Genomic DNA, 20,571 nt, shown 5'->3' with positions numbered 1-20,571 from the left:
AGTTGAGTAGCTCTGGTGACATCATTCATCACAATAGTTCGTGTGGCTTTTCAGAAAATGATTCCAGGGAATTCTCGGAAAGGATATTTCAGAGTGACTGATGCTTGGGGAAAACTAGCTAAATTAAAATCATCTGCCATCAGAAATACAAGTGAATTAGAGCTGCTCAACCTGCTTTTTAGGGCTTTGAAAGTGTATGATATTTTACGAAGAGAACTTAAGTTTCGTTAGGATGAACCGCCATATGCATTCTCCACGTTCAAGGTGGTAGGATTTCACCTTTTGCAAATGCATTGTGAGCTCTTTCAGCAGCATACAGACGTGAGAGTGCATGTATATCAGACGTGTAGTAAATGACTATAGGTCTTTAGAGTACTTCTGTCTGCTAATTATTTGAAAATTCTATTTCTTTCTTCTTCATATGTACGTAAACACACAAGCACATATACACACAGCTCAGTGTATTATTAAAATGCAGAGTGATATTATTACCCCACATCTTTAGGGTCTCAAATATTTCCCGTTGGATATACTACATAGTTGGTTTCCAGATTTTGCCTCAGTTAAGAGACAAAAAGGCCCTTGGGTTCTCATTACATTTGTGCAGCTAAGAGTTAAGGTTTTAGAAATTCAGTCTAATTCTCTATATTCAAAACAAAAATTAATGTAAAGAAACAAAGCAAGATGGCAATAAACCCAGATTTTTGTAGAGCAGCTACAAAATTGCTGCAAAAAAAAAAAAAGACTTAGTTTTACAATTTTTCACTTGTATTTGAATACTGGTGAGTCTGATGGTCTCAGAAGTCACTTAAAACAGTAAAGCCAGATCATGGATATGTTATTTTGGAAGAACAGAGAAACCCTCTGATTTTATATTTTTATTCATTTTCCTTATGATCTATCATATAATGAGAATAATTTACTCATATTTCAGACTCTGGCATAATTTTCCCTTTCCTAGATAGGCCCTGGTGGCTGTTTGGGTTTCAATGACTTGTTCTAGAGGCAAATTTAGTTAAGAGTGGTAGTAAATTAGTATCACTGAAAAAGCTAGTATTAACTAACAAGACTGGTTTTCCAAACTTAGGCAAACTGAAAGCTGAATTATACATCCACAGATAATTAATAATTAACTTCAATATTTTAAATTATCTTATTCCTATAAAGACAATATGGATTATAAAACCAATATGCATTTTCTCTTGAAGGTTAAGGCTTATCTGTAGGAATAAGAAACAAAAAGAAAAATCAAACTAAGCTAGCTTCAAATGTTTATTTCGTTATTGCAGATCTGATTTTCTGCAAAAGGCAAACAAAAGCATGTGAATACAAAACACTTTTGAAAAGCTTCAATATCAAGTTCTTTTGGTAGTTCTCAAACAAATGTTACATAGATTAAATGACACTTCTGGAAGAATCCTTAATGAGAAAGGTGCAGATGTTTCTTATAAATTAACAAAATTTTGTAGCCTCCTCTCCAGAAATCCAATCAAAGTAAATCTGAAGGCTTCATTGTTTACAGGTGATTGTAATACAAGGCAGAGCCACATTTTAATTTACTAAACAATTAAGCAATTTGGAAGGGAGATATCTAATATCAACAAGTTCTTTAAAGGCTAAGTTATTAACTCTTCATTTCCTGTAATTATATACTACTTCACAAGTATGTGGTTACTTTCAGCTAGCAAAATGGGCAAATGCTCAAAAATTCCATAATACTCAAAACATTTTTTCTAATATGCATATTATCACAGCCACAGGTTTGTAATGTCATTAGAGATTTTAATGTTTTTTAATTAATTAATTAATTAAAATTATTTAGAGGCTAGAGAGGTTGGGGTAGTGAGGATCTGAGACATTAGAAATGAGTAAAGAGGGCATTTTTAAATTAATGGAATATATATATGTGTACGTGTATACACACACATATACATATATACAGCAAAGTGTACAAATCTTAAATGCACAACTTACGTATACACCTGTAGGATCACCATCCAGATCAAGATAAAGAACATCTCCAGCTTTCCTTGAGGGTTCCTTGTGGCCATGGTAGAGTCATCAAAGTGAAAGATATATGTGTAATAAATCTGATCAGGACAATGAATACATAACACTCACCTTCCAATGGCTTGGGTAGAAAATGAGCTGCTGGTTTGGTTTTCTTTACTCTGTTTCCTTTCATAACTTGCCCTTCCTTATTCAATCCCAAAAACCAGGCTCTACCAGATTCCTGTTGTCTATACAGCATAGATGAGTAGATTACATAATAGTTTTCAAAAACAGATTCTTTAAACTTGCATTCAGGGGTAAAAAGTTCCTGTTGAGACAAAAGGAAGAAATGAAAGTTAGAGGAAGGAATGGGAGCTCCTCAAGCTTCCTCTTCCTTCTTCCCAAAACTGCTCCACGATAGTCAACGAGTCAGCCCTCGGGCAGGGATGGCCAGACGTACCTCTTCCTGCAGGTGTTAATTGTGCATACACTTTTATCAACATGCAATGAATAGAGAAGCAGCTGCTACTTTGGGAAATATACGTAGGCAAAAGTATGGGTGTCCTTTAATTAGAAAATAGAATACAGGAACGAACTCAAAATAGTTTCAGTTGAACAGGATACAATTCAACCAGGGTATAAACAGAAACAGTAGGATAAAGTAGCATCCTGTATTCACAACAAACTAAACGAAATAAAATATACCTTTAAAGTATAGCCTATTTTCAATGCTTCTGTAGGAATAATAGATGCCCTAATAGTTGCCAGTTGTTTATTGGATCACCGATATTACAGGGTGATATCAGTCCCTTTACCTACAAAGAGATAAATGGACACCTCAAACTACGCCCCGACATCAGCTGGCACAGGAACTAGCCCCGGGAGATGAGGCCACGTGTCATGTTAGCTGGTCACAGTGACAGGAGCTGAAAATCATGACCTAATCCATGGTTTGGAGCCCCCGTGGAACTCTGGAAGAAAATCGTCAACAGCTGCCCTGACTGAAATCCACCCCGCATTTTTGGAAAGAGTACAGTGAGTTAACATGACTCTCAACGCCATGATCTGCATCGACTGAGGAGAAACACATGGCTTGCTATTATACGATTATCATTAATAACACAAGTATCCATAGAGGAGTTTTACATCCTTCTAAAATTTAACCTACAAAGGCATTTCTGACAGATCTCTGTGAAAAATAATTTAAAAATTCAACCTTCCTGGTTACAGGCCATGGATGTCACTTAACTAGTTTTGTGGCTGTTGTAAATAGGCTCAACACTGTGTAATTCCATATTTATGAAAGACGGATGCAAAACAGAGCTTTACTGTCATTGACCTTTTCAAAAATATCATGCACTTAAATTGTTTTTCACTTTAATAGATTTTTATGACTGCAGAAAATAGTAACTCTTGTTTTTCTTTTAAAAAGTTATTTTCTATACACATTCTCAAAAACACATCCTTTAAGGTCTAAAAATATAAAACCTTTAAGAGTTAAAGTTATGCCACCCATAATAAGGAGTGTGACATTATTGCCTGTAGACATGTTCTTTCAGTATTTCCCATGAGAGTCTTAATTATCAAGCGGTGTCTCTTGCAGGATACAATGTATTCAGAGTGCCCCATAACTTGAATTCACTGAAAGTTAAATTGTTTTCCAAGGGGAACAGATTTTGTTAACGGCAGATGCTTTTCATGACAAAGATGACAGTTCCAGTGATTAATGCGATGAGATTACAACAGCCAAAAGACAGGTTTAGCCCCATCCCAAAGGAATTTATGTAGACCTTCATTTCTTCGAGATGATGCTACCTCAAGTTTGAATTCGATACCATTCAAATAAATGTTCTGGTCTTCCACTAAGTTCTATTTCTCCAAATATCCTCTTATTAGTTCTCTGACTAATAAATGATAGTCTCGGTGAGTCAATTTCCAGGCCCCGCCTCGGAGGAAAGACTGATAAAAGGGTCCGTGTTCACACATTTGTGGTGAGGAAAATAAAATAGAATGGTCTAAAACGAATAAATATAACACATTCATTCTCAAAAGACAAATAAAAATAGCATATTGGTTGAACGTGCACCTTCTAGGATGAACAGATTAGACTGTGGCATATCCTTTGTCTTTTTATTGAGACAGGCCAAGGCATCAAAGTGTATTATTTACTAGTTAAAACCTGTCTTAGAATCAACTGGGAGTGGCTTTAGTAAAGGCTGACCCAGCAAGTCACTCAGTGGGGAGAGGAGCTGGCACCTGCCGGCTAAGATATCAGGTCTCTGCCCAGAATCTTACCTTATTAAGAGGATCATTGAAGACTGACCTTAATCTCGAGACAGGAAGGTCTCCAGCTTTGGAAATACAGGTCCATAGAGTGACCGACCTTCCCTATGTTCCATTGATCCCCATGGCCACAATGTACAAAACACGGACGACGCTGCTTGCCTTACCATCAGCAATTAGAACTATATTGTCTCTACACTGACAACATTGAATTTGAAAGAGAATGAAAACCCTTGATGGGGAAGAAGTCGCTAGGTATGCCTCTGTCACTAAGTCTTTTTAGATAAAATGTTTGCATCTTAAGACTCCAAGGAAGTTAATAACACATCCCCCTTCAGCGAGCTGTGCCGGTGACTTCACGGGGAGGTGATTCTGTCTTCCACAATGAGAGCCACTGCCTTCAGGTGACTGTGATGGTGGAGAATGGCTGGTACCTTTTCACTCTTCTTATTCTTGGTTAAGTAATTAATGTGTGTACACATGCTCACATGCACACACACTACATTTGAAGCTACTATCGTCTGATGCTTTTTGCTACACTTCTCTAGACTTTTCCAGAAGATAATCTGCTCGTGAAAGACTGGGATTCAAAATAACCCCATCGTTTTCAGGAGAACTGGTAGGACTAACGAAAGCTGAGATTGATCACTATTCATTTGCTGTCATAAGGGACAAATATACTTTTTTTTTTTAAAGAACTTTTATTGAGATACAACTGACATACAATAAACTGCGTATGGGACAAATATACTTTCAATCTGCAAATGGGAGACGGAGTGACTATGAATGCCATCTGTGGAACCAGACCTCCTGGGGTCAACCCTGAGCCCACTCCTTCCTGGCTGTGTGACCTTGGGAAAATTACTTAATCCTTGGGCTTCAGTTTCCTCCTCTCTAAAATGGGTATAAAAATCATAGGATAATAGGGTGCTTGGGAGAATTGAGTGAATCAATACATGTCACATATTTAGAAGAGGACCTGGCATATAGTAAGCACTCAATACTTATTTTAAACATTTCCCATTATTTGTAGTCAAAACTAACCCTGTATCAGTTATTTCAATTCTCTCAACATTTCAGGAAACCAAAATTTAACTAAATGATTAGTCAATGAAAACAATTTTATATGAACTATTGGGCTCAGCCTCAGATGTACCAAAGTGAACATATGCGAAATGAACAAGATTCTTCCTGAAAGAATTTTATTAAAATTCTTGTGCTTAAAAAATGAGAGCACAATGCAATATTTGCTGTGGTAAACTTACCTTCCAAATACCAGAGGGACAATAGGTAGGGACGATAGGTGAAGGACAAGATGTGGGCAAGGCCGTGGTACATTTGGAAACTATGATTAGTCCATCATGGGCACTCTGTGGGGGCTGAAGTGCAGTGACATGCTAGGTTAGAGAAATGTGATAAAGGGTCTTGGATACTCTGATAAACAGGTTTGATTTATTATGAGCAAGAGGTAGACATGAAGAGTTCTTGAATAAGCAAGGGAATGATGAAAAAATCTGATTAGTGTTTTATATTCTGTTGTCCATGTGGAGGATGGTTTGAGAAATTAGTAACTTACATACTGATATGTTGAAGCCCAATCTCTTGGAAAATGGACTTGAAAACTGTAGGACATGTGTAGTTGTGTATTCGTGTTAGTAATTAGTATTATTTAGTAATCAAGGGCGCATAAAATAAGGAGAGAAATACCACCAGCATTATGACACGTTATGAAATTGAGTCCTGAACTTCCTGCTAGCCGAGACAAAAAGAGAAAAGCTATATGTTATACAAATTATTGAAGAGAGAATATCTTTTCTTTTTCTTGGCACTAACTTCTAAAAAGTATTTCCTTGCAAGGAAAAAGTGACTTTGACCAAATAAAGAAAACATAACACACATAACCCAAGCAAAAATGCTCTTGATAATAATTATACAATTAATACGTAGTTTCGTGTTTGAATCCTACAATATGTTTTAGAGGGATCGATGGAGTGAATAGTCTCTTAGGTGGGATTTGAAAAAACTCTAATTGATGAGCTCTCCAGGGATCATGTTTGTGGCCAGGGCCACAAACTTAAATGCCTGTGCTCACCAGGCAGTCACAAGAGTGAAGTAGGCTGGCGTCATGGGAGCACCTAACATCTATGATCAGGCCACCAGAGATGGCTACTCTCTTGCTCTCAGGACATCCCCTGCTCGACCAGTGCCTGCTTCACCTACACCCTGATCACCTGACTGACCTTCCTACATACTTGCCCCTGCCCTGGCTAGGGACTGTTCACATCTTTAGATCAGAACATCTCCGTCCTGATTGCTTATCAAAGAGGCGGTGGAGGGGTGTGCCCTTCTGCTAGTTTCCCTGGTAACAGATAAGCCAACCTGACATCAATTCCCCCTGTAACTGGTAACGGCCCCCTGGGTGGGGGGAGGCAGCGAAGACTGCTGCCATGTCCTGCCTGCGTGCTGTCTGCTGCACACCGTGGGGTGTCGCTCTGCGTCAGAGTCCCCCATCCATGAAACCATTGATGTCTCTGTCGCTGACTCCGGGCTCTTTCTTAGGTCTTGAAGCTTAGCAAGTACAGGGTTTGCAGCATGTGAGGATAAATGCCCCTTACTCAGGCTCAGAGCTGAGGAGATGGACAGAGTGGCAGAAAGGAGGATGGTTCTCATGGGAAAATAAAAAGTGTAGATCTTTCGTAGATCTGGTTTTTCAAAGGAAGTAAAAAAATCCAGATTTCTGGATGAAAATCTCCTTGGTGTATGGTGGCAACTATTTCTTTGTTCTGGTTTTTGTTTTTCAACATAGCATGGACCAAGGGTCTGAGATGGACCCCAGAAAACCCAGTTTGAAACCGCCAGTGCAGAGTGGCAAGAAAAGTATTAAAGAAAGAAGGAACCGCAGGGGGCTTATCAACGCAGCCCTACCCTAACTGATGGTTTTTATCCATTTGAGTAATACCACGATTGTGCCAGTGAAATATTCTAAAACTGGCAATGATAATACGAGAAGGCTTATTTAAAGTCTTTAAGCTCAAATATAAACTCTTCGAAACTGCCAAAACGAAATAGATAAGGAGTTTGATGTGTCTTTTTCTCCTCTTGCCCGCCTATTTTTAGAGCCACCAACACCACCACAACAAAATCAACAGCAGTTGAGTTCCAGCAGAAGCTTAAATGTTAATTTGTAACATTGCCAAACTAAATCATCAAATCATAGAATAGAAAAACACAACAATTAAACAAAAATTTCATATCTCCTTTTATGTTGTAGTTGTTTTGAAATGAAAGCACCATCTGTGGTGAACTTATTATCTTAACAGTAGCAGCAGAATTCCTCTTCTGAGGGAAATGTCTTTGTTTAGGAAAACACGATGAAGGGCATTTGCCTGTACCAAGCTAGGTTTCTGGGTTCAGGAGGAGAGGAGGGGGTGGAGGAAAAAGAGAGCCCGTGTTCCATAATTTGTAACCAAGGAATTAGCCATAAACCCAGATAATTCAGCATAATTGTAACCTAATAGCTAACAGTGACCTTGAGAATCTAACCCAGTGGTCTGCAAACTATAGTCTGTTGGTCAAATTGACGCTTCAAAGTTCAGAGGTGAGTTGTTGAGATTGTATGGCCTGCAAAAACTGCAATAGTTACTGTACAGTCCTTTGCTAAAAAAATTTGCCAACTCTGATCTAAGTAAATTCTGAGGATTTACCAGCCTAGGGAATTGGGGGAGGGGTTGTTAATCTAGTTTCAAATATTCCCAGATTAAGCTGGGATTGCACTTATGTTCATAGTAACAAATGCATACAATGTGAATCAGCATTTTCATCAGAGTTTCCTCCCTGGAAAAGCCTTTATGGTGTGTTATGAGCCTGGGCTTCCTGTAAAAGTACTCAGCTACGTAGTAGTCCACAAATTCCATTTAGTTACTACATCTCTTTTGTTTTTATCTAAGACTACATGAAAATTGTTTGGTCAATATCTGCAAGTTTGCCTCGTACCAGCTCCACCACTGTTTTGAAGGGACAACATCAAAAGAAGCATTCCAGGCAAATTTATAGCATTTATTAGAATACATGACAATTCCAAAATAGATTAAAAATTGAGAGTAGAGAAATGATATTAGACATATCGTGAGAAATAGCACATAATAAATACACAGTAAGTAATAGCTATTAATATTCTACTAATCTTTATATTCTACAGTCATCAAAACCTCAGTCCCCTCCCATCAACAGCCTAATAATGGCCCTGACCCTGGACTTCTATGACTATTTCTCCCCAGGCTTAAATCAAGAGGAGGAGGGAGCCTCAGACAACAACAAATGACAAAGGTTTCTAGCAATATCAAACAAGATAATAGGGATGGTTCAAATCATTACCAAAATGATTTGTAAATAAACTGAATGATAAACTATAGCTATGTTTATATTCTATAAATTGAATCCGAAAGTATAACTCAAATCTTAACTGTTATCATCAACAGGGTAGTAGTTATTTATTCTTAACAGGTTTCAACTTAACTGGATGCACTTTTAGAAGGAAATCTCAGCGATCTACTTTAACTGTCTATATTCTCAGTTAGCTTTTTCTTCCCTTTTTACTTTTGGGAGATGTAGTCTACCAGGATTTATCCTGAGATCAGTCGTGACTTACACTAATCTCCTTCATCTTCTATAGTTTTAAAATTAATCACATCCTTTAATGATACCATTCTGACATTACCCAGTTGTTTAAAAAAGAAATATAGAACACCCTTAAGGTTACATATAAAGAGAAGAATATTCTGACCTTTTGGAAGATTTTACAGTCACGAATTTTGAAACAAAAAAAGAATTTGTAGTTAACACTCAGAAGCCGAAAATTTAGTCGACTAATGCATTTTATTTATCTGAAATTCTACATAATCAAATATGTACAATATCAGGCTGTGACTAATGCCAACAGGGAGAAGAAAAAGTATAATTATTTATGTGTTTAAGAAGCAGTTCTTATTTGATTATAGGACCCAGTGATTTTGAGTATACGCCCACCAACAAAGCAGTCTCCATGAGTACTTATATTTACAGGGCTACTTAAGTAAATAAACATGTTATATTTTATATTTATTTTCTTAAGTAGCTTCTGGGGAAACAAAATTGTAAGTGAAGGCTTTTTTTTTTTTTTTTGGCCAATAAAGACATTATTTGACATTTGGCAGTGTTTAACATATATATATATATTTAGATGTATTATTTCATTTACTAAATATTATATTTTAGTTTATTATATTTCATATGTATTTTCTTTTTATAACTTATTGAAATTTTAAAAAATTGTGGCAAGAACAACTTTTATAATGTTATAATGATTTATATTAAGTAATTATTTTATTTATTTATTATAAATATATATTTTTATATATATTATACATACATATATATAGTCTTAAATATATCATTGCTACTTAAAATGTGGTATCCAGGGATCAATAGCAACTTCTTCACCTGGGAACTTGTTAGAGATGCAGATTTCCAGGCCCCACGGCTGACCTATAGGGCTGACCTATAGAATCAGAATTTGTACTTTAACAAGACCCCAGGTGATTTGTATGCATATGAGAGCTTGCGGAGCACTGGTATATGTTCCTGTTACCATACGGAACAAATTAATAATTATCACAAAATTTTAGTAAATATTGATCAAACTGGTATTATTCATAAGCTTGCTATTATGTTTGTGCTTAGTATAAAACTTATTAAAGCAAGAAAATGGAAACAAATAAAAATATATTTACCGTGTATCTTTCAATAAGAAGCTTTAAGATTACAATCAAAACATGTGCCAGCTGGTTCTATAATGTTAAATCTGTCTTCTCCAGAATAAAGACATGCATGGATTCCTAAAATAACAATGCTTGTGACATGAACAGATGGTATCAGTGCTATAAATATTAGCAAAAATATCACAAAATAAATATGCTTAAGGAAGTGTTAATGCAACTATACACCATTCTCACAATTTGTCAGCGCTTAACAGTGAATACCTCAAAATAATAATAATAATAATAATGTTAGTAACTGCAGCTAACACTTCAATTGTGCGTACTTCTGTACCAGGCACTGTTGTACACATTTTCCTAATCAACTAATTATTCCACACTATAATCCTATGAGAACGGTACTATTATTATCCCCATCTTAGAAATGAAGAAACTGAGCCCAGGGGGCTTAAGTAATTTGCCCAAGTACATTTATTTTCATCAAGATGAATAATTTAGCTATTCCTACTCACTTATCACTCAATGGAAAAGAGGTACTTTTTTAGATACGCGACCAATTGCAAAAATGGCCCCAATTCTTCACCCTGCCCTGGATCAAAGCTCTTAAGCATGTAATTGGACCTGTGTTCCCGCTATGAGCCAAGGTGAAGAGGGCAGAGACTTGACAATCACTTGTACAACTGGGTTTGCCCTCTCTGTGCCTCCTCCACTGCCCTGAGGGCACTGCCTGGGCTTCCCTGCTGGAGGAGAGACACATGTGGAACACAGCCAAGTGGCCCAAGTAAACTAACCCATTTCAGACAGTGATCAAGTCCTACCAACATCTACAGAGCCACCTAGCTCAGCCCCATATGACTCTAGATGCACAAGCGTGATACACTGAACTGTTATGTCAGATCAGCTCTTGTTGTTTGCTACATGGTATCATTAAGGAATCAATAACCGATACAGATAATTATTCATTCAACTGAATTATTTATTCAGTTAAAACACAGAAAATATGTACCTTATACAGCTGCTCTTTATCTACATCTAACTACACAAAAACAGAGATGGAAAACAGTAATGAATGATATATGCTGTCATCTTGGTAGAAGTGTCACCTGTCTTAGGATATCATTGTTAGGGGGGAAAAAGTATATTATTAAAAGAGTTTAAAAAACAAGAAACAAGAATACATAGGAGTGTAGAGAACAAACATATGGACACCAAATGGGGAAAGTGGGGGTGGGGTTGAGGTGGGATGAATTGGGGGATTGGGATTGCCATATATACGTTACTAACAAGAAAAAAATATCACATTGTATGCTTTAAATACATGCAGTTTATTGTATGTCAATTACATCTCAATAAATGTTCTTTAAAAAAAAGAACACATAGGAGTACTCATAATGAATCTCTTCTCCCCTTTATCCCAGCTGTATACACCTTTCCCCCCACTGATCAATTAAAGAAACACTGAACAAAACAAACTGTTGGCCACTCTGTTGCCAACCATCCCCCTAACTCATTGCAGTCTTACATTCCCCAGGGAAGGGCTGGAATGGGATGAGGATGTCACGGTGGGTGGTCTTGGGATTAAAAACTGAGCTCTTAGATCGAATGTGTTCTGGTATGTTGTCACACATCAGCTCCTCAATAGTAGATTTCTCCAATATGTGTGGGGTCAACTGTATATAACTGCCTGAAAGGGAAGCATAAAACTGACAGTGCTTTATGTGGAAGGAATCAGACTGGATAGATGGAATGAAACCAGGACTGCTGCCATGACTTTTTAATAATCTTCTGGACAATCAGTGTGAAAAGTGTCATGATATAGCAGATGCATACTGTAATACACAAAGAGTTTCTTGGTCTGAGAAATACCAGAGGCTTCGGCAGAGATTAGTAATGTCTGGAAGTTGGAGTGTTGACCTTACTTCCTTACTCTGTTTTAAGGGATTTTCAGATTCAGTTAGTGATTTGTACTTTTGCTATAGCACACATATTACATAAAGCCAAATTTATATATATACTAACCATGATAATATCAGTGAGCATTTGAACGTTTTAAAAATGAGGTTATCTCATTCAAAAGGTAAATAATAAAATATATTACACAGTCCACATCACCGTACTACCTGAAGCATAGTCCACAAACCTGTACCCATCTACAAATTATTTATTTCTCGTCTGCAATGAAACAAGTACAAAAATTGAGCAAAAACACTCATAACCTTCTACAGCAATTTAACAAAATATTTTTACTATCTGTTGAATATAAAAATAAAAACTCTGGGTTTTTATTTTGTACTTAAAATATTTTCTAATAATTTGATGATATTTCCTGAAAGTATTCTCTCTGTAAAAGATTGGAAAATTTTTAAAAATACTCTCCTTTACCACAAATAGTGTAGGGAACACTGCTCTTTATACACAAGTTTGGATGTGACTATAAATCTAATTAAGGGCGAACTAAAGTGAGAATTAGTAACAATTATTACTTTTTTATTAATGTAAGCCAGTCACAATGCTAAATGTTTTACACGAATTACCTCGTTTTATTCCTTTTAGCAAAGGTAAGCGGGGGTGGGGTGGGGAGGGATGAATTGGGAGATTGGGATTGCCATATATACATTACTAATAAGAAAAAATATATCAAATCGCACACTTTAAACGTATGCAGTTTATTGTATGTCAATTATATCTCAATAAGAGTTCTTTAAAAAAAACTATAATGCTAAAGTTAAGTATCTTGGTGAGAGTTTACATAGCAAGTAAGTAGTAGAGCAGGAATGGATCCTAGGCTGTCTGAGTTTTTGACCTGGGCTCCAGTTCACTGGTTACACCACTGGTCAACCTAACATGTGTAATTCTAAAAGGGAATCAAAGACAGGAATGTGGCTTGACAACAGCAGACCACCGCAAGGGAAGTAAGATAGTTCCATAACAAAACTTCTCCGATGAATGGCCCTCAAGGAAGAAGTAGAAAAGATTATTAAATCCATTGGATAAATTAATAAAATTATCAGCCTTATTAGTGTTTATTTTAGTCTTTATTTCATTACTTTAACCTAACGTCTCCTGAGTGTTGAGTTTGGATTAGACCTTGACCTGGTATGACTAGACAGTTCAATTCCCTCAGACATTACATATACCAGAAACAGAAGAAAGAAATAAAGGGAGACAGCATTTAAGAAAATAGTGCATAATTAAGGGAATCTAAAGCATTTGGGGACAAAACAACAAAAACCGGTGTTCTTAGAGTCAGGGTACTAACGATGGTGGTGATGGTGGGAGTGGGGGATGGTCGTGCAACAAAGATTTCCTGAAAGGAACAAATGCTGCAGAAAATATTCAGCTCTTTTATGTTTAACTAGACCAAGCTATTATCACTTATACTAGCGAACATTTTCGATTCATTGCACTAGAATATTTGGTTAAACAAGAGCAGAATTTGCTGTGCAAAAACTTAAGATTTTTAGGTTTTGTAGTTAGATCAATTCAGTATCTTGCCATGTCCTACCCAAACTGAGTCTGGTTGTTTTGTCTTCCTTTATCAACGTTTTCTTTCATCTGCTTGTAATTTTTGGCTCGTGTTATCTTAAGAAACTGAATATAAAAATGCCAAGTATTTAACTGTGACTTTTACTTTGCCAAATTCTATGAGTGAACATGGGCTTGTTTTCATCAGTTTTTCCTTCTGCTTAACTCTTTGAACTGTGTTTTAAAACTATTCTTACAACTCTGCATGCTTCTCTCTTTAGGCCTATTTCTGTGTGTATCCACAAGCTTTTTCTACTTTCTTTCCTTAAAGCTCCACTTTAAGTTAGACCCTTCCTTAAAACTTTTTAGTGTGTGTCTGCATGGTGGAGTTTTCCTAATAAAAACGTACCCAGTCAAAACCACTTACTTGTATAAATAAAAACGAAACCAAACCAAACAATCAAAAGTATCCATTTATCCAACCTATAAAATGCAAGCTTCTATAGAAAAATGAAGGAGCTACAAGTAGGTTCTACAATACTCCTAAAATGCCATAATCACGGCATTTTATATTGAATAATATTAATTTGTATTGCACTTTATGATTTTCAAAGGCCATTCACATATATTTGGCTTGATTCAATAATGCTGTTAAAAATGCTTCAAGAAGAAAAATAGCACCATCCCATGTCATATATGATGATTTTACGTCTCCGAGGCCATAGTTCCTCATAAGGAATGGATTAAGATGTTTTTATTTCTAACCCTGTGATATTTTATGTACTTATTGGTGCTACTGAGCAAATAATTATTAATAATAGCAATGTTGAAAGTATGAACCAAATGTAAGGGGTTTAATTTCCCCCCCAGAACATCAAATAAATCATCTTACTGGAATAAAAGAGGTCAGTATCTGATAAAGAAGCACCAACACTAACAAAAAGAAAAAAAAAAGAGAAAGAATCATCATCAACACTAAACATGTGGAACACAGAGGAAGCCCACGTGGTGCTGAAATGAAAACTTGAGGATGGCTTTCCTTTGATTTTGCTATATTAACTAGAAACACACTGGCCATGATTTTCCAGATTTTGGTTGCAAGTTGTTTGATAATCCCAAAGGTTAACACAAAAGGACAAACATGGAACACTGAAGAGAAAGGTCAGGAAAGTGAGAAAAGAGACAACAGCGACACTTCTTGGGAAGAAGAGTGACTGGGGAGAGGAAAATGTCAACCTATTGGCTAAATGACTCTACCCAGGTGAAGCTGTAGCCACGAAGCTCAATTCTGCCCTGCAGTTAACTGTCTAATTACCACTGAATTATTTTCATGTCATATTATGAAATTTTATATGCATTAATGAATTAAACTGTTTTACTTTCAGGTTGTTGGTTGAGAATGTGACACTATGAAATGGGAACAATTATATTAATTATAAATAATACTAATACTAAACAAATACTAAATATTCTGTTTCAGATATTACATAATAAATTTGAATACAGTGAACACATGGAAACAAGTTTCCCTTATACTATACTTAATAATGTCTAAAATTCATGTGTTTTTTCATTTATCCAATAAACAATGGATAAATAAACGCATGAATTTTAGACATTGTATACTTGCCAGTGACTGTCCTTGATTTGGAGATATAAACAATGAGCAAAAATGATATAGTTGGTACTCGTGGGGCATAAAGTCTAGGAGAGTTTACACTACTGATCATATCAGTACAAAATAAGACACGTACCTACAAGAAAAGGAATAATTTCTATGAGAATACATAACAAACACGTCTGACCTAGCCTGTGTTGGTAAGGAAAAATATTAAACTCTGAGGGGAGATCTAAAACATCAGTAAGAGGTAACTAGGCTTAGAACAGGGTGAAGAATATTGACAGACCATTTGAAGGAGAAAAAGAAAACTGAAATTGGAACGCAGAACGTGAGTGAGATCTGGGTGCTAGCCATGTGCCAAACTAGATGGTCACGTTAAGAGTTTAGGTCTTTCCCTAGAAACAATGGGAGAACATTAAAAGTTTTTATGCACAGCATGTCACAATCAGGTAGGTATTGAGAAAGACCACTCTGGCTAAAGTGTGAAGAATGGAAAAAAGAGCCAGTTTGGATACACGGACGCTGGTTTGTCTACTGCAACACAGGCAAGGATGTCGACAGTGGAGATGGAGAGAAAAGGGCAGATTGGGGAAATATTTAGGAGGTCAAATAGTCAGTACCTTGTGATTGTACATGGCAGCTAAGGGAGAAACAGTGTCAAGCAAAGTGCGTAGGTTTTTTGCTTGTGGAACTGGGTGACATTTGGTGTGCATTCATTGCTGTTTTTGAAAGGTCAAATACTACAGTTCTGTATTCTTGGGCAAAGTAAAGCTTACGTGTACAACATAAGTTTACATAGTGCTTTCTGTCCTTTTATAGAATGTTATTTCAAATATTTACAGGGTAATTTTCCACAATGTTTTATTTAAATTGTTCCCCTTAAGTATCTTGTTTGTATGTGTGTGTGCGTGTGTGTGTTTTCAAGAGTTTCAGTTACATTTTTAGTCGAGGAGATTGATAATTAGCAACCACAATAGGGCCCTTCCCAGGCTGTGCTGAAGACAGGAGAGGCAGAGTCTAGAGGAGGAATAGCTATTCCTGCCTCAGAGAAGGGGACAAACTTTTTAAACGTGATGCTACTTCGCTAGGTTCTGAAAAGTGAATCGGAGTTTGTGAAGGTGAAGAAGAATGAGAAAAACATCCCATTTGGAAGGAAAAGAACTGCATTCTAGAAACTGTAAGAAGCTCTTTGAGTAGGAGTCCTGGACAAGTGTGGTTGGAAGGTCTGTGTGGTGAAGTAAAGCTGGAATACAGGAAACCATGTTGGCCAAGGTGTGGGGCTGTGACTTTCTAGTAAGCAAAGATGAGCCCCAGAGATTTTCAAGAAAACAGATGATGTGCCGAGATTGTGTTTTAAAAAGATAACTGATCATATGATCCAGCAATCATCTTCCTTGGTATGTACCCAAAGGAGGTGAAACTTTGCATCCTCACAGAGACCTGCGTATGAATGTTTATAGACACTGTATCCATAATTTCCAAAGATTAGGAGCAACCAAGATGGCTTTCAACAGGTGAATGTATTAAAAAAAAAAACTGTGGTAAATCCATACTATAGAATATTGTTCAGTGATAAAAAGAAATTATCAAGCCGTGGGGTATCTTAAATGCATGTTACTAAGTGAAAGCAGCCAACCTGAAAAGGCTGTGCAGTGTATGATTCCAACCCTGTGACATTCCTGAAAAGGCAAAATAACGGAGAGAGTAAACAGATGAGTGGCGGGCAGGGGCTGTAGGGAAGGGATGAATCGGTGGAGAGGGAGGACTTTGAGGGAAGTGAAATTATCTCTATGATACTGTAGTGCTATGTCCTTGCATATGTCCTGCATTTCTCAATATCCATAGAATGTACAACACAGAGGGTAGATTCTAACATAAACTAGGGACTTTAGTTAATAATAGTATACCAATACCAGTTCACCAATTGTAACATTTGTACCCCACTAATGTTAGATGTTAATAAGGGAAACTTTTTAAGGGGGAAAGCGGGTATAAGGGAACTCTCTTTACTTTCTGTTCAATTTTTCCATAAACCTAAAACTGCTAAAAAAGAGTAAAGTTTCTTCATTTACAAAATTTAAAAAGAAAGATAACTAACTCAGAGTGGAGGAGGATTTTAGTCCAGGGGAAGAGATTTGCAGTATCTACACAGGTTCTCCCATGAATGTCTTCATAAAAAATTCTAGGGTATGAGTCATTTGCAGTTATGCAGTAAGGATGATAGATGTATTAACAATTCTCAAGGACAATATTTGAAAGCCCAGGTTGGGGAAGCAAAAATGGAATCTCTAGATCAGTGATGAACAAATACAGTCCCCAGGCGGAAGGCGGCCTGCCAACTGTTTATGTAAATAACGTTTTATTAGAACACAGCCAAGCCCATTCACTTCCATATTGTCTGTGGCTACTTTTGAGCTACAAGAGCAGTTGATTTGTAGCAAATGAGACCATGTGACCTACAAAGCCTAAAACATTCATCTGGCCCTTTACACAATAAGTTTACCAGCCCATATGTTAGACTCTTACTGGGACTGGCTGAATATGTATAGCTTTCATGGGCTTCCCTCATTTCAGAAGAGATAATATTGAGATACAAAAACTCTGAGAAAAAAAAAAAAGGAAAGAAAAAATTCCATCTATGGACAGATCCCTCTGAGAAAACCTGAGATTTGGAGATATGATTCTGGACAAGGTTTTCCAATTTGATCTATGTAGATAACATAGTATTCATGCTGATTGATTAAATAGCCCAGTTATGAAAGAGATTGAACAGCATTCTATGCTATATATTTTATTTCTATTTTAATTATCAAATGAATATACTTTAACTTCTATCAGCAAAGTTATAGAGGCACATTTCTAATGAAATCTGTAATTAAAGTGTCAACAATTAAAGAGATTAGAAATCTGAAGCATTTACTTTTGCCTAACTAGAAACAACATTTCAAAAGTAGATTTATGGTATGTTTATCTTCTCAATGGTCTCATGCACTGCTAATCAGAGAAGTAAAAATAAGATAGTTAGAATTTGATGTAAATAAATTTTAAAAATACTTAATATAAACTTTAAGCAGTTACATAAGGTACAGAAGGAGGGCAGTAAATAATGCCAAACAAGCCTTGTTTTAATGAGTGATGATAAAAGAGTGTTTACACAAATAACTAAAAATACTTGGTAAAGTCAGTCTCTGTGTTATTTCAGAATGCTTGTAGCTACAAGGAACAAGGAACAGACCACCTAAATAGTAGTGGCTTAAATAGTAGAATTTGAACTTCTCTCTCATGAGAGTATATATATATATATATATATATATATTTCTCTCTCTCTTTCCTTTTGGCCATCATACATGTGTTGGTGATTTTCCTCTCACAAAATATTGCTATAGTTCTGACCATCCCATTTCATAGAACAGAATCACAATTAACACAGAAGAGGGTGGGGGGAAAAATAGATCTGTCTCTCTTTTTTGAGGAAGGAAATATTTTCTCAGAAGCTCCATAATCAAGCTTATTATTTATTTTATTGGTGAGAATAAGGGCATATACCCACATCTAGAATAACTGCCAGTTAAGTAAAATGGGGCTGCTATGATAGGACTAAAATTTAAGGCTTAAACCAATTTCTTGGATTAGAGCACGTGGCCCACTCAAATAAAAGGGGGATTTTGTTAGTGAGGAAGAAGAAATTACTTTGGAATTGATTAACATTAAACTACACTTTTTCTTTCTCTTGCAACATTTTAAATATATGAAGAATACATGTTTAATGGCATGATTTCACTATATCTAACCCAATTTTAAACTTACGACATGCAAATGCAACTCAGTAATACCTTATATATTTTCATGGTTGAAAGTTATGGCCATGCACTTACTATTTGCTACTGACTGAATATTTTGCCCTCCCCCCCATTCCTATGTTGAAATCTGATCCCCAATGTGATGGTATCTGGGGGGCCTTTAGCAGGTAATTAAATCATGAGGGTGGAGCCTTCATGAATGGGATTAGTGCCCTTACAAGGAGCGGTCTGAGACCTAGCTCAGTCTCTTTCTGCCATTTGAGGAGAAAGCAGCAGTCTGCAACCCAGATTAGGGCTTTTGCCAGAACCCTATGCTGCTGGCACCCTGATCTTGGACTTCCAGCTTCCAGAACGCTGAGAAATAAATCTCTGTTGTTTATAAGCCACCCAGTCTATGGTACTTTTGTTACAGCAGTCAGAACTAAGACACTATGCTATTTGAGAAATCTCCCTACGCAGGTGAATCCTGGTGACATATGTTCTCTCAAACATTACCTGAATCAGCAGAAGTTGGTTATATGGTATTTGTTTAACAATAAAAATATTCATTTAGGGCTTCCTTGGTGCTGCAGTGGTTAAGAATCCACCTACCAATGCAGGGAACATGGGTTTGAGCCCTGCTCCGGGAAGATCCCATATGCCTCAGAGCAATTAAGCATATGTACCACAACTACTGAGCCTGCACTCTAGCGTGTGCAAGCCACAATTATTGAGCCCAAGCACCACAACTACTAAAGTCCGGTGCTCTGCAAAAAGAGAAGCCACCACATTGAGACGCTCATGCACCACAATGAAGAGTAGCCCCCACTCGCTGCAACTAGAGAAAGCCCATATGCAGCAACAAAGACCCAATGCACCAATAAATAAATAAATAAATAAATTTATTAAAAAAAAGAAATACTCATTTACTCACTCTCCCTTACAAACAGTTCCTGGGTACATTCTTTCAAAATAAACACTTTAATTAGTGCACTGGTGTTAAGAGGATTTTCCTTTTCCCAATAATTTTTGGGAGATAATGCCATTATATAATACACAGAAGTCATCAGGATAGTAGATACTAATAAACTAAGAGTTTAGAGACCTAATTTAGATTATCCAGCTTAGAAGTTGGCCAACTTGTTTCTGTGAAGGGCAGAGTAGTAAATATTTTAGGCTTTGTGGTCCAGACGGTCTCTGCGGAAGTACTCGACGCCCTTACAGCATGAAAGTTGTCGTAGACAACACTTAAGTGAACAGGTGTGGCTTCTGTTCCGAGACTTTATTTACGGACACTGAAATTTTATTTATGTAAATTTTATTTACGGACACTGAAATTTGAATATTACATAATTTCATGTATCATGAAATATTATTCTTTTGATTTTTACAACCAATTTAGAAACTATTCTTGGCTCTTAGGCTGTAAAACAACAGAGAGGGGACCATAGTTTGCCAAGTCCTCATTCAGGTATTTCAACCAGGAGTGCCTAATCTGTCAGTAATTTGGGTTTGGACTGCGCGTGGGAGTCCACACATACCTGGAATTTTCTAAGATGGGGAGAAGCTTGCTGACCCTCCTCTTCACTCCCACCACCCCAACTAGAATCTGGACATGCTCAGGAAAAACAAACTCGTGTCAATGTCAGTCTGCGCAAACGTGACCAGTACCTACACC

General features: G+C 36.7%; 1 protein-coding gene across 3 annotated transcripts in view; it reads right to left on the bottom strand.

The window, feature by feature from the left end:
• Nucleotides 1–20,571, bottom strand: part of FGF14 (fibroblast growth factor 14) — a 602,112-nt gene that overhangs the window by 3,721 nt on the left and 577,820 nt on the right. For all 3 annotated transcript variants that reach the window (XM_057707964.1, XM_057707966.1, XM_057707965.1), the window contains one exon: nt 2,122–2,320. In XM_057707964.1, coding sequence (XP_057563947.1) covers nt 2,122–2,320 — 199 coding nt within the window. The remainder of the gene's footprint in view (nt 1–2,121; nt 2,321–20,571) is intronic.

This window comes from Hippopotamus amphibius, chromosome 14 (genome assembly GCF_030028045.1).
Source record: "Hippopotamus amphibius kiboko isolate mHipAmp2 chromosome 14, mHipAmp2.hap2, whole genome shotgun sequence".
Taxonomy (NCBI): Eukaryota; Metazoa; Chordata; class Mammalia; order Artiodactyla; family Hippopotamidae; genus Hippopotamus; species Hippopotamus amphibius.
Note: the sequence above shows the minus strand (reverse complement) of the source record. Positions and strands in the feature narration are given on the sequence as shown.